We start from the raw sequence: 16,007 nt of genomic DNA on the forward strand, positions 1-16,007 counted from the left end.
AAACACTGGAGTTGGTGCTTTCATGAAATTAACAATAGCACTCAATTCATTGATTCACAGTACCGGAATGCACTTTTAATTTTAATACATAAAGCATATAGTGTGCTAATCTTTAGCACACTCATGGTTGCATCACACTGCAACCACACTGTGGTTACGTTTTTATTCACAATGCAACGTTATTGTGCTCCTATATCATGGTGTAGTCAACACAGTGGATTAATATTTTGATCGACCTGGGATGTTAAAATTGTGCAAAACTGTGTTCAATAAATTGCCTCTTCTGCTACATTAATAATAAGGTTATAATTGTTATTGAGACTCCTAGAGCATGTTGACATGGATAGCTCAGTGTCTAATAGCATCTGTGTTATAATTAATGGGTGATGAGAATGATGTCATACTGCACACTGTATGACATCATTCTCGTATAGATGCACTCTTTTGGGACATTTAGGCCACTATAGCCTCTCCCTTGAACAGGGGAGATATTTGAAGATGTAGTAATACTTTCAACTGCCTTTGACACTGTAATGGGCTTTAGACTGATAGATATTCACCCTATGTTTTCAAATGTTTAATGTTGATCTGTGGTGTAACAGCTGTATTCACACATGCAACTAAAGACATGGTGTTCTCAAAGCAAACCAGGCACTGGTAGTAGTACTTCCACTGGATACAGGGTGCGACTCACTGCGGTGCCCTGCTCTGTCACCTTTGTCTTGTATGTTTAAATTAAATGTAAATTTCACTGTTCACATTACCAAATCTGAAACGTGATTGATTGATTGATTGATTGATTGATTGAAAATGTTATTAGCCGTTTGCATAGAAAAGGTACAGTTTCATGACAGTACAGTTCACTGGTACAAGGTCAACTAAAAGGACACTCAAGAAAGCTGTTAGGCTTATTTTAAATTGGGATCCCTTTTTTAACTCATATAACATTGAATGACATACCAATAAAACATGGTACTATGCAGTAGATGAGAGAGAGAAAAAGTATATACATTATTTACAGTCAATAATAAAAATAAAAAAGTACAGAGGGGGGGGGGGAAATGGGATTTACAATGGGAAACAAAGGATATTTACAATGAAGGGGAGAGATATGGCATTTACAATGGGAATACTGTTTTACGGAGGAATGTCGGTTTACGTTTACCATTTTCTAGAAGTACCAGCTTGTAAGTGGCTCTTCAGTGCGGCTTTGAATGAGGGAAGGGATGTGTGCTCTTTTAAAGCCTTCGGTAGGGCGTTCCACATTTTAGTGGCATAGCAAGAGAATGAGTTTAACCCTTTGTTTGAGCTATGTCTGGGTTGGACATGATCTGTGGAGCTACCTCTGGTGTTGTAATTGTGACGATCCTTGACTTTAAGGAAGTAGTCTGTCAGGTACTTGGGTATCTTGGTGGTGTTGTGTATCTTGAACACCAGGCCCAATGCAAGGTGCTGTACTCTGTTAGCTACTGTGAGCCATCCCAGACTAATAAAATGATTATGATCAAGGTGAGCCCGAGATGGAAGGTTAAGTTGTAGTCTAACCAGTTTGTTTTGGGCTGTTTGGAGCCTTGTTTTTAGGGCCTTTGAGGCGCTGCAGTACCAAACGTGTACTCCATAATCAAAGAAGGGCTGGATGAGTGCTCTAGTTAGTGTCCTCAGGGTTTTCTTACTGACCAGTGGGGCAATCCTGTATAGAAATCGTGTTCGTTGGCTGATTTTTTTGATTACCTTAGAGGTCATTTTGTCACTGGAGAGATTAGCCTCTAGGATACATCCCAGGCAGGTAATTTCGTTTTTCCTTGTGATTACACTATTACCCACTTTGAAGCCCACTTCATATATTGTCTATCATACAACAGTGATACAACAAAAACAACATCATTTGTACGATATTATAGCAATACAATTGTAATTGTCAGGCCAAAATGTATATCACCCAGACAGCTTTGTAATTACACCCTTTAAAAAAAGAAAGAAAAAAGAATAGCAAACTATAACATAGCTCTTCCCTTTTCTTTTTTGTCTAACCCCCTCCTGTTTTCTACTTTATTGGAATAGCCAGCATTTAAAATGATCTGTTTCCCTCCATTCTATTTGGGAGACACTTTGATCTAGTGCAGTGGTTCTCAACCTGTAGGGCAGGACCCCCAGGGGGGGTCCCAAAATTATTTTGGGGGGGGGGTCCCCAAATGTTTGGCTTAATGTTAACATTGTTTTCTCACTCAACAGTACACAGACCAACATACAGTATAAATGTATACAGGGTATCTGCACCTTTTTAAAGTGACAATTTAAGGACTTTCAAGACCTTTTTTTGTACCTGTGGTTAAACACTTCCTAAATTGTCAAATATTAGGGGCAAAAATATTGAAAATAGCCGATCTACATGTACACAACGTGAACATGTAGATCTGCTATTTTCACAATGGAACAGATCAAGTCAAATTAAACGTAATGCCAACTCCTACAACTCCAAGTGCTTGTCTGGGTGGGGGGTCCCCAGTTCAAATATGATTATGTTGGGGGTCCTGGTCTGAAAAGGAAAAAAAAGGAAATAGTTTTTTAGTAAGAGTCATGACCGTACTTTTCAAGGTGTATAGCTTTTTTTTTTCAACAGTTGTTTAACTACACATAAACCCCACCCGGTTCTCTCACAAATAAAACAAAAAACAGTGAGTAAAATAAATAAAGGATAAGAATGTTAAATAAGTAGTTGAAATTGAAAATGGAATAAGCAGATTTTTATTTTTTTTATTTTTTTGGTTTGATCAACCATAATACACTTTGAACATCAATGTTCAATGCTGTTCTTAATCTTCAGAAATACTTACCTTGTGTTCCTTTCATGTAGGTGTTTCTTTAATTTCTTTTCCCGGCCAGATTGTCCAGCTCCACACATTCCTCCCTCCCCGTCATAATAGATAAGATTGTCCTCCCATCTCCTCAGCTGGCCCTCCTGGGGTGACAAGAAGAATGCTTCCTGTGCTTCAGCTGGACATTTTCTTGTGTACTGGAATACTTAAGGCCTACTGTAATGGTAGGCCTTAAGTACTATTTTTAGGCTATTGATTTATCGATTGATGTATTGATTATTGGATTATAAATTATAAATTTAGCATTTAAATTATATATTTTGTGTTAGTGTTACTTTGTTTTACTTTCCATCAATTCTCTTTTTTTCCTCATTGTTATATTCCTCAATGTTATATCGGAATGATTGTCATATTATGGTCATCTTTTATATTGAATAAATCTTCTACAATCTATATTAGTATTTACTCAACAAAAATATATTCTGAACTTCAAATGTAGTGAAATGCATTGTGAGCTTGTAGATCGGCTATTTTCACTACATTTCACATTTATTTATTTTTGAACATTATTGTGGGGGGAATGTTCTGCAGTTTAGAATAAATGTTACCAAATCTATTGTCTACAGAGCCTCAAAGTTAGTAGACACAGACAGTGTTGCCAGGTTTTGCGAGAGAAATAATCATAGTTTTTTAGCATATGTTTTACTTGTATGTCATTCAATGTTATGATTTTTCTTGTTAAAGGATCCCAATTGAAACAAGCTCTAAAGCCTTTTTGTGGTGTTTATCCTTTTAGTTGACCTTGTACCAGTGAACTGTACTGTCATGAAACTGTACCTTTTCCTATGCAAACTTCTAATAAAAACCTCAATCAATCTATCAAAACCAAAATAAGCCACTAGGACAGGTTAGTCAAACTGCCTACAGTGGCTTATAATAAGCAGACATGGCAACACTGCACATGGCAATTGCCGGTATACTGGCTAAAGTAGTTTGGCTTATAATGAGTAGACATGGCAACACTGGACAGAGTGCAGATGGGCATTGCCGGTAAACTGGCGAAAGTAGTTTAAAACCTCGATTTTCTTATATATTTTTTTTAATCTAGACTGTCGGGACTACAGAAATCAGTAGAACATCGGGAATGTATTTATTGTCTTTATACTATACAGAATAAAGTAAGAATTGAGGACTGAGGTGGATAGCATCACTTTGAGGAGGGGAGCAGGTTGGGGGATGATGACTGGTTCCTCCAGTCATCATCCCCCAACCTGCTCCCCTCCCCTTCCCACCCCATCCAAGGTGTCAGCAGAGGAGGGGGCGTTTGGGGTCATGGCATGAGACTACAAGTAGTTTGGAACCTGCAGTCCTTGCATGCATTGTCATCGGAGATTTTCACAGAGTTGTGGTTATCAAAATCAATGTCAGTAAATGTAAAGGCGTTACAGAACGGGAAAAGATTCGCAAGTTAAATTACAAGTTTAGTTGCCGTGTTACTTTACAAAGCGTTTCTACCAACACAGGTAAGCAACATTTTATGATATGTGGGCTGAATGAATGTTTGAATTGGATTGTGGTTCAAGCATAGGCTTAGTTATTTTGTGCACTTTGTAATGTGTATTGCATCTTTATATAGACTGATGTCAGGCCATTTTTGACGTTGCATCCTACTGTACATCGAATATACAGTCTGTATAGCTTCGATGTACAGATTATTGATGTTTTGATTGAATTGAATAGTTTAGTTTACCTAAGTTTTTAGTTCACTGCAATGCATTTAATGTATTACCTTGTGCTGTCCTTGATTATTGTAAATCGCTCTGCGTCTGATAAGTGAGTACATTGTAAATTGTGAATAGATCCGGTCTGGATGTTCTGTAGGCTATGGGTTAGGCCTATTGTAGTAATCACGATGTAATTACTACAATCTCAGTAATTTTCAAACCTTTTCATATCAAGGACCATTATTTAGTCGACTTAAAGAGCCACAAACATACATTTCTCTAGTTGTGTAAACTTCTGGTAAATCAAGTCATGCAGATATTTCATATTAATTTAACTCTTGAGAGTGTAAAATGAAAGGGTCCGTTTGGTTTAATTTTATACTATCAAACGTTACTCATCTATAAGTTTTAATTTGGTTCCCATCTATCCATTGTTTAACTGAGGACTACCTGGCACCCCCTCAAGGACCACAGGTTGAGAACAACTGACCAACAGTGACAGGAAGAGTGTTGAGAAGTCAGGGCAAAAAATAAAGAATAAATGATGGTCTGAATAAATTACTTAGGGTCTTCAAATTATTTCAGGCCAAGGACCCCTTATCTGAGAGAGAGATGCAGGGACCCCTACCACAAAATGTCTTACAGATTAAACCTTTTCACTATCATCAGTGTTTTCTTAATTCAGGTTTTTGTTTGTTTACACATGACTTTTTCTATTGATATGTTGCATTCATGTTAATGGGTATTTTCTGACATTTAAACACCCGTGAGGGGTTGTGAGCTTGTAGATCAGCTATTTGCGGCTAACGTTCACCTCAGAAAAGGGATGCTAGGGTTCAAGTGGTTCATGTGAAGAAAAAAGAAAAGAAAAGGTTCCACAATTATACCACTATGTTAATGTTTTCTTGTTTTGTTTTTTATAGAAGTCACCAATTACCAGAAATGTCCCGAAGGCTTATCTTCCCAGGGAAAGTGAAAGTTTGCTTCCGGTTGGGGCCCTCGGGCTATTTGCGGCAGGATCCCTCACAGGAGGCACAAAAAATTATAAATGACCCCTCCTTGCGGGACAAGTCAACGCCACTGAACCAGATTGTGGTCCACAGGACTGCAAGGGCTGAGGTCTGTAACAGGGGAGGGGACTATACAGACTAGACTGAAGTCCTTGGAGAGTATACTCTCCAATTTGGAAAATTTAAGGGCAAGACCTTCAGGTGGCTCCTAGAAAATGATGTGGGATACACACTGTACCTTTTCAAGACGGTCCAAAAGGAGAAAGACGCTGGTGTCTTTGTGGCAGAAGGGCACCATAAAGCCAGTCTCATTTCCTTTTTGGATTACGCTCAGATCTTTGAGGAGATAAGGGCTCTTCTCAAATATGAAGCGGAGAAGTCAAGTGCTCCACCACCAGCTCTGTCACCAGAAGACAACCTTGTTGGCTTTGGTGTCAGAGCGACGTCCACCTGGAAGGAAATATGGGACAGCAGGGCTGGTGGGTATGCAGCTTACATTTTGCGCGAGAAGTGTGCAGCTGGGTCCAAAATGTGCAAGTTGCAACAATACTTGTTACAGCAGATGACCAAAACCCACACTCTTCCTGCCACACCTCAGTCATCTCAATCTACAGGTGTGTCAGTGTTAAACATCCTCATAATCAAAATATTTATCCTAAATGTACTTATCTATTTATTTATTGTCTACATTTTTATTTTTATTTTATCATTGTCAATTTTTAACACTTGCGGTACTGTTGTTGTTGTTGTTGTTGTTGTTGTTGTTGCTGTTGTGGTGGTGGTGGTGGTTGCGGTTGTTGTTGTTGTATGCACTGTTGTCTGTATCTTATGTTTTCTTTACACAGTAAGGAGAAAACCCACTGCCACCCTTTCAAGGCCTTGTGACATCATTCCTGCTTCTGAATCTGATCTCTCCCATGGTGAATATCTCGAAATGTAGATAATTCTTTCAGCCTCATTCATCATGTACTGTAGGTGATAAGTGTCGTAAAGGTACATTCATATTTTCAAAAGGTCCATCTCTGGGTGTGAAGCACCCAGAAATCATCCCCAAACAGCTGCTGTCGTTACCACAGTCTGCAGTAGAGCAGGAAGCCCCTCAAAGTATTCTTTTTACATTTTATCATTCAAGTATTCTTTCCACAAATTGTATAATCAAAATATTTATCCTAATGTACTTTGCTAGCCATAGTGATGCCTGTTTTTTAATTTACAGACATGGACAATGATGACCTTGATAGCGCAATGCTAAATATTTCCCCCTCCAAATTCATCCTGGGTGAGTTAATAAAAACAATTTGTTGCTTCTCCTGGTTCTGTCAAATGATAATGATCAACAGTGAGAATGCTATTTTCTTGTCCTCTCAGATTCACCAGGAGCTGCAGTTACAGGATCCCCAACTGAGTGTACAGGCCGAGGTACTGTAGCTACGTTAGAATGTTTCTTTTCTTTCACTGAAGCACTGTGTAGTCGGTATACTTGTACCGACTACACAGTGCTTCATTTCAGCTTTCTGTATGGGTCTCAACAAGTGGAAATTCTCACAATAAAGTAGCATGTTATTATTCAATTTACCATAATTTGCCATGGTACACATACGGTACTAGGAATTGGATTTGGTATAGTACAATACACAATACAATAGATCTACATAATAATAATAATAATAATAATAATAATAATAATAATAATAAGGATTTTTTTCAAAAAATCATGTATATTTTCAGAGCCTCTCTCCTCCTCTCAAGAGCTGTCAACAGCGCCGAGTATTCCTCTGACATCAGCGCAAAGTAAGTTTGTGTGTGTGTGTGTGTGTGTGTGTGTGTGCGGGCAAGTGTGTGACATATGTCAGGCAGAGAAGTACAGTATGTCATAAACACAGTGGTATAACTATAACTCAAAATATCTTGATTATTTTACATCCAGGTCAGCCATTAACTGGCAGTTCAACTCCCGCCATCTGCCCTCCTCCCCAACTTCCTGGCTATGCCCAGGATGTCAGTCAGTGGAACTGTTCTTATCAGCAGAAGACATGGATGAAGACGGAGCTGGAATCCCTGGGTCTATGGCCGGGCTGTCCTCCTGTGAGCAACCTCATGAAGATGGTGTCATTGTGGCGTTTCCCTCCTCAGCCAGAGTTGATTGACAGTGTCTGGGACCTTCCATCCCCAAAGTACTTTCAACTCCACCCATTCTTCATCTGGAAGCCAGAACATGACCAAATAATGGGCAGGATGAGGAACAACTACAATCTGCCATGTATTGATGAATGTTCACAGCCACAGGTGGTCTCTTCAGGTTTTGGGAGACCTCGTGTCATTGTTGGCCTCACTGGACAGTACTACCTGTTATCATCCCGACTGTCCTGTAAGGTCTGCAGGAAGAGGTGGTTTGCTGATAACCCACAGTGGCTGGAAAAGCTCCCCAAGAGATTCACAAACCTTTTGCCAGCAATTCTGACCTACAAAAAGGCCATCTGTAAGTCAGTGATGGATGAGCTCAGGCGCACAGGTAATTCGCCCAATGATATGGCACACCTGAAGTACGAACGTGCAAACCTGGCCTACCTCCTCAGCTGTCAAAACACCATGGATGCAGAGTCAGGAGTTTATGGCCAGAGAACCATCACTGGGTTCATTAGACAGGAGGCGACGAAACCAGCACCATTTGGAGAGTATCAGGATTCAGATGGCTGGAACGGAGTCTCTGTCTCTGCAGACTACCTGACTGACTGCCTCCTGTATGAGTACCAGCGCCAGGAGGGTGTTATACAGAAGCTCCTGCAGGGCACCTTAGGGCAGTCTCTCCGCTCAGACCACACCCGTAAAATGGCAAGGAAGGTCACCTTTACATCCGGGACGATGTCATCCTATGCAGTGATGAACGAAAACTGGATAATCCTCTCATGGGTGATGGTCCAGTCTGAGACAGACAGGTCTCTCTTGTACAAGGGCTTAGGGGACCGCTACACAATGGCAGAGATGGAGAAGGCACAGTACCAGTGCCTTCTCCTGTATAGCCTGGCAAAACAGCCTTAAAATATATAGGAAGGCTCTCTGCAATGCCAGAGCCACCTATTATTCTTCTCTAATAGAGGAAAACAAAAACAACCATAGGTTCCTTTTTGACACTCTAGCCAAATTGACAAAAAGTCATGACTCTACTGATCCGCGTATTCCTATATCCCTTAACAGCAATGATTTCAAATTGTATAATCAAAATATTTATCCTAATGTACTTTGCTAGCCATAGTGATGCCTGTTTTTTAATTTACAGACATGGACAATGATGACCTTGATAGCGCAATGCTAAATATTTCCCCCTCCAAATTCATCCTGGGTGAGTTAATAAAAACAATTTGTTGCTTCTCCTGGTTCTGTCAAATGATAATGATCAACAGTGAGAATGCTATTTTCTTGTCCTCTCAGATTCACCAGGAGCTGCAGTTACAGGATCCCCAACTGAGTGTACAGGCCGAGGTACTGTAGCTACGTTAGAATGTTTCTTTTCTTTCACTGAAGCACTGTGTAGTCGGTATACTTGTACCGACTACACAGTGCTTCATTTCAGCTTTCTGTATGGGTCTCAACAAGTGGAAATTCTCACAATAAAGTAGCATGTTATTATTCAATTTACCATAATTTGCCATGGTACACATACGGTACTAGGAATTGGATTTGGTATAGTACAATACACAATACAATAGATCTACATAATAATAATAATAATAATAATAATAATAATAATAATAATAAGGATTTTTTTCAAAAAATCATGTATATTTTCAGAGCCTCTCTCCTCCTCTCAAGAGCTGTCAACAGCGCCGAGTATTCCTCTGACATCAGCGCAAAGTAAGTTTGTGTGTGTGTGTGTGTGTGTGTGTGTGTGTGTGTGCGGGCAAGTGTGTGACATATGTCAGGCAGAGAAGTACAGTATGTCATAAACACAGTGGTATAACTATAACTCAAAATATCTTGATTATTTTACATCCAGGTCAGCCATTAACTGGCAGTTCAACTCCCGCCATCTGCCCTCCTCCCCAACTTCCTGGCTATGCCCAGGATGTCAGTCAGTGGAACTGTTCTTATCAGCAGAAGACATGGATGAAGACGGAGCTGGAATCCCTGGGTCTATGGCCGGGCTGTCCTCCTGTGAGCAACCTCATGAAGATGGTGTCATTGTGGCGTTTCCCTCCTCAGCCAGAGTTGATTGACAGTGTCTGGGACCTTCCATCCCCAAAGTACTTTCAACTCCACCCATTCTTCATCTGGAAGCCAGAACATGACCAAATAATGGGCAGGATGAGGAACAACTACAATCTGCCATGTATTGATGAATGTTCACAGCCACAGGTGGTCTCTTCAGGTTTTGGGAGACCTCGTGTCATTGTTGGCCTCACTGGACAGTACTACCTGTTATCATCCCGACTGTCCTGTAAGGTCTGCAGGAAGAGGTGGTTTGCTGATAACCCACAGTGGCTGGAAAAGCTCCCCAAGAGATTCACAAACCTTTTGCCAGCAATTCTGACCTACAAAAAGGCCATCTGTAAGTCAGTGATGGATGAGCTCAGGCGCACAGGTAATTCGCCCAATGATATGGCACACCTGAAGTACGAACGTGCAAACCTGGCCTACCTCCTCAGCTGTCAAAACACCATGGATGCAGAGTCAGGAGTTTATGGCCAGAGAACCATCACTGGGTTCATTAGACAGGAGGCGACGAAACCAGCACCATTTGGAGAGTATCAGGATTCAGATGGCTGGAACGGAGTCTCTGTCTCTGCAGACTACCTGACTGACTGCCTCCTGTATGAGTACCAGCGCCAGGAGGGTGTTATACAGAAGCTCCTGCAGGGCACCTTAGGGCAGTCTCTCCGCTCAGACCACACCCGTAAAATGGCAAGGAAGGTCACCTTTACATCCGGGACGATGTCATCCTATGCAGTGATGAACGAAAACTGGATAATCCTCTCATGGGTGATGGTCCAGTCTGAGACAGACAGGTCTCTCTTGTACAAGGGCTTAGGGGACCGCTACACAATGGCAGAGATGGAGAAGGCACAGTACCAGTGCCTTCTCCTGTATAGCCTGGCAAAACAGCCTTAAAATATATAGGAAGGCTCTCTGCAATGCCAGAGCCACCTATTATTCTTCTCTAATAGAGGAAAACAAAAACAACCATAGGTTCCTTTTTGACACTCTAGCCAAATTGACAAAAAGTCATGACTCTACTGATCCGCGTATTCCTATATCCCTTAACAGCAATGATTTCATGAATTTTTTCAATGGTAAAATCAATACTATCCGAGATAGTATTGATAACCTACTACTCTCAGCCCCTACCGGACCGCCCTCCGACGTAATATCCCCAGAAGTGGCTGTACGACACAGTGTATATTTGGACAGTTTCTCCCCGGTCGAGCTCTCCGAATTCACTCTAATGATCACATCTTCCAAACCAACGACCTGTCTCTTGGATCCAGTCCCAACTAGATTGCTTAAAGAGGTCCTGACCCCGGTTGGTGCATCCCTACTCGATATAATCAATATGTCTCTGGTGACGGGCTACGTACCACAGTCCTTTAAGGTAGCTGTCATCAAACCCCTCCTCAAGAAGCCTACTCTCAACTCAGGCATTTTGGCTAACTATAGACCTATATCGAACCTCCCATTTCTCTCTAAAATCCTTGAGAAAGCAGTCGCCAAGCAGTTATGTGACTTTCTACATAACAACAAGCTATTTGAAGCTTTTCAGTCAGGATTCAGAGCACACCATAGCACTGAGACGGCATTGGTGAAGGTCACAAATGACCTCCTGATTGCATCCGATAATAACCTTCTCTCTGTACTGGTTCTGTTGGACCTCAGTGCTGCATTTGATACTATTGATCACCATATTTTGTTGCAGAGACTTGAGCATCTGGTTGGCATTAAGGGTGCTGCATTGAACTGGTTTGAGTCCTATCTGTCTGACAGATTTCAATTTGTAAACGTTAACGATACACCTTCACTACGCGAAAAGGTTAAATACGGAGTCCCACAAGGCTCTGTACTTGGACCAATACTATTTACTCTATATATGCTTCCTTTAGGTGAGATAATTAGGAAACACTCTATAAATTTCCATTGCTATGCAGATGATACACAATTATATCTATCAATGAAGCCAGATGAAACAGATCAACTGGCTAAACTTCAAGCATGTCTTATAGACATCAAGAGTTGGATGACCCGTAATTACCTACTCCTCAACTCGGACAAAACTGAAGTTATTGTACTTGGCCCTAAGCACCTCAGAGATAAATTAGCCGATGAGAATTTTACCCTAGATGGTATTACCTTGACCTCCAGGGCCACTGTAAAGAATCTGGGAGTCACGTTTGACCAAGACATGTCCTTTCAGTCCCACATAAAACAAATTTCAAGAAATGCCTTTTTTCACCTGCGTAATATTGCAAAAGTTAGGCACATTCTGTCCCAAAATGATGCAGAAAAACTTGTCCACGCATTTGTTACTTCTAGGCTGGACTATTGCAACGCTTTACTATCAGGCTGCCCAAGTAAATCCCTAAATAGCCTGCAGCTTGTCCAGAATGCCGCTGCGCGCATACTGACAGGAACCAGAAGAAGAGATCATATCACTCCTTCATTGGCCTCTTTGCACTGGCTCCCGGTTAAATACAGAATCGAGTTTAAAGTTCTCCTCCTCACATACAAGGCCCTCAATGGACAGGCACCAATATATCTCAAAGAACTCATCGAGCCCTATAAACCAACCAGAACACCACTGCGCCCACAGTATGAAAAAATGCTTACGGCTGCAGAAAACCCCCAAAAAGTTAGAACAGGAGGCAGAGCATTTAAGTTTCAGGCACCTCAGCTGTGGAACCTTCTCCCAGTCTCAGTCCGCAAAGCAGACACACTCTGTATATTTAAGACTAGACTAAAAACCTTTCTCTATGATAAAGCCTATAGCCGAAGTGTATAGACTCAGTCACCCTATAGTTATCCTCTCTCCCCTCCCCTGCCCACCCCTCCCCCCTCTCCTCTCGTCCTCTCTCTTCTCGTTCTCCCTTTGGTTGTGTGGGTTTGTGTCCCAATGGTACAATCGTAATTAACCCTGTACGGATTCACGCTCTAGTAAGGCCTGCCACTAATTCTACAACCGGGGACTCGCTCCCCGGAGTTTCTTTTATTTCCCACGTCGCAGGTCCATGGACTGTCAATACGGACCCCCAGCTGCAGCTCAAGACTGTGACTGCGGACCGGGCCTCTCCATGGAGCACGACCGTGGATCTCTACTACACTGCACTATACCACTATACTATATATACTGTATATTATCTTAACGTTCTTATATTATACCATTATATACTACATACACATTATTGCTGTACTATATTATACTATCATATATATCTTACACTATTATATGTGCTACTTTTGTTACTGTTACTACTTGCACTGTATCTCTCTCTCTCTCTCTCTCTCTCTCTCTCTCTCTCTCTCTCTCTCTCTCTCTCTCTCTCTCTCTCTCTCTCTCTCTCTCTCTGTGTCTCTGTCTCTCTCTCTCTCTCTCCTCTTTCCCCCGACACGGTCGAGGCAGAAGGCCCCCGCCCTAGAACCTAGGGTCTGCCTGACGTTTCTTCCAGTTAAGAGGGAGTTTTTCGTTGCCACTGTCGCAAAAATTGCTTGTTCAGGGTGGGATTGTCGGGTCTCTTCTCTACATGTAAAGTGTCTTGAGACAACTTATTGTGATTTGACACTCTAATAAAATTGAATTGAATTGAATTGAATTGAACATATATTATGATAATGTTAACATCAATTTATATTTGCAGGACGCACAGACAGATGTTGACTCTCATGGCCAGAGACGTGCACACATAGACACTAGGTAGTGCTTGAGCACCTGCCCGTTTGCCCTCTGGACAGCAATGTGCCCTTTTGAAAGTTTGTTTTTTACAGTGTTTATTTTTTTTTAACGGTTTAATGGTAACATCGATCAATTCTGGATTTAAAGCTTCTAACATGCCCCAAATGCGCGTTGTAATGTTGTCAAACATCCCCACACGTGCCCCGCGGCACTCCCGTACGTGCCCTGCAGCCCCTCCCTTCCCTGCTCTCAACGTGAACGCGCAGCGCAGAGCAGAGCAGACAGCCAGTCAGTCACTCACTCAGACAGACAGACAGACAGTCAGAGTGAAGCCTGAAGCAACGCAAACGACACGTTCGTCCCCTGCGCGGGTTTTCACTTCTCTTTCATTCAATTTTTGCACTGATTGACAGCCACCAGGTAACAAATACAACGAGTGTATTGTTTAATCCCCTAAATCAGATGCCAAACTATAACTTCACTCTTTGCAGCAACTACGGCATATGAGTCAGATGCCTTGGCAAACAGGATTGAGATGCTGGTGGCTCGTCTCAAGAGGAGGTCTCAGCGTCTGTATGAAGACAACGACGGAAACAAAGCTCGTGCCAGGATCCGTCGAAATATATATGGAAGGAGACAGAGATCCTGACTTCTGTTGTGGAGCAGTACAACCGGATGGTTCGAAGAACAGAATCCCTGTGCATGGAAACCATCCTGTCTGTTGATATGGCCATGGCAGCTACAACACAGTGGTATGTACACTAGTCTGTTGACTACTTCCAACAAATCTGACACATAATGACACATAATATATTCGCTTGCTCGTTGAATTGGGGAGGCAACTTTGAGTGGTGTGTCAGAGTTTTTGGGCGGTGTAACCACCCCTATATGTGAGGTTGGGACATTGACATTTGCTGCACTGTGATTGGCCACCCATTGTAACCCCCTAACCCTGCACTGTGATTGGCCACCCATTGTACACCCCTAACCCCTACACATTCAATGCAAATCTATACTTTTCTTTAAGTGAGCTTCCATCACTGTGATGACCACTAGCTGCACTGTGATTGGCTGACTCTATTGGCTGACTCTATTCAGCACTGTGATTGGCTAGCGAGACACATGACACATGTGCATAGTCCTATAAGTAGGACTATGCACTTATGTGTTTTTTAAGTGAGTCATGGGTCTGTGATGACCACTGTGACCACACCGCCCACTTCACACTGGGTGTGATTTGTTATATGTTTAGAGGTGTTAGACAGGGGTAAAATGTTTCACCATCAGTGTTTTCATTATGTATTATAATGACCTGGAGGACTACCACATACACAATGGCTGCCAGTCTATCAACCTTTGTGATACAATGATTGATAACTATTTCCAGCTTCTGCTATTGTTTTACGTGGACGACACAATTGTCTAATACAAAGGGGGGATTCCAGAATGGAATTGACCTGGTGCATGGTTTTTGTGCGAAATGGAAATTGAAGATGAATAGTGAAAAAAACAAAGGTCACAGGCTTTGGGTGTAGAAAAGCTGACACCAGTAAACTAAAGTGTGTTTGTAATGGAGACAACTTAGAGGCCGTCCATAGTTTTAAAAATGCCTTGGAATTATTATGAATTATAATGGTTCATTAAATTCATAAAATTCTGATATTATTCCCCTTCTGAATGGGTTTTTAACCAAAACTTTCTCCAACACAGACATGGAAGGGGCCAGCATGGAATGATCCTGGATAACTCCAATACAATTCCTCAGTTGCAAATATTTGAAAAAATGAATATGAGGAATATTATTATTATAAAGACAAGCTCCTCAAACGTCAGCATACTCCTATTAAGACCAAATACCTAAATGCACATTTTAGTCAGGAAGGGCAAGACAAGGACATCATCAGTCAGTGTGTGAGGAAAGTAGAAGAAAATGACAAAATAATAGCTACAACATGGTGACCAGGCTCAGTCTACGTATTTAGAAAAAGACATGAAGGGTCCAATATTGGCGCGGCATCTCGGACATTATGTAGCCAGTTCATGATGTGCATCAGTGCTATTACGTCAGTACTATGATGTCAGTAGGATGACGTCAGGCACCTCCATATTTGGTCAAGGTATCCGCACAATCCGACCTCCATTGACTTCCAGTATAAAAGGAAGGTTCTAGAAACGAACATAAATATTCACAATATGTGAGGTCACCACTTCCCGTGTACCCCCCACTGAGTAACTGTTACACACGTGAAGGTCAGGGACTGACTGAGCCATTCTCATTCATAAACTAAATAAACCTGTGTACCACTGAGTGATGGACGGTAAAGGACCCTCCGCGGACCCCCAGCTGCAGGACTTCATAGAGATAGAGTCTCAGAAACAACGCTTCCAGCAGCTGGTCCACCAGATGACCCAAGTCTGCTGGAAAAAATGCGTGGACAAGCCTGGCCCGAAGCTGGACTCCAGGACAGAAGTGTGTTTGGTGAACTGTGTGGAGCGATTCATCGACACCAGCCAGTTCATCCTCAACAGACTGGAGCCGACCCAGAGAGGGAGTCGAGGCTAGTAAGCTATGTTTAGACTA

General features: G+C 41.9%; 1 protein-coding gene across 1 annotated transcript; it reads left to right on the forward strand.

Moving 5' to 3' along the window:
• Positions 1-15,737: 15,737 nt before the first annotated feature.
• Positions 15,738-15,989, forward strand: LOC311045816 (mitochondrial import inner membrane translocase subunit Tim8 A-like; the record flags this gene model as incomplete). Its single annotated transcript, XM_084057874.1, has 1 exon — positions 15,738-15,989. One exon carries the CDS (start codon positions 15,738-15,740, stop codon positions 15,987-15,989), a length of 252 nt encoding a protein of 83 aa, XP_083914000.1.
• Between the last annotated feature and the right edge of the window lie 18 nt (positions 15,990-16,007).

Source organism: Gymnoscopelus microlampas (assembly GCF_963454915.1).
Source record: "Gymnoscopelus microlampas genome assembly, chromosome: 5".
Classification (NCBI taxonomy): domain Eukaryota; kingdom Metazoa; phylum Chordata; class Actinopteri; order Myctophiformes; family Myctophidae; genus Gymnoscopelus; species Gymnoscopelus microlampas.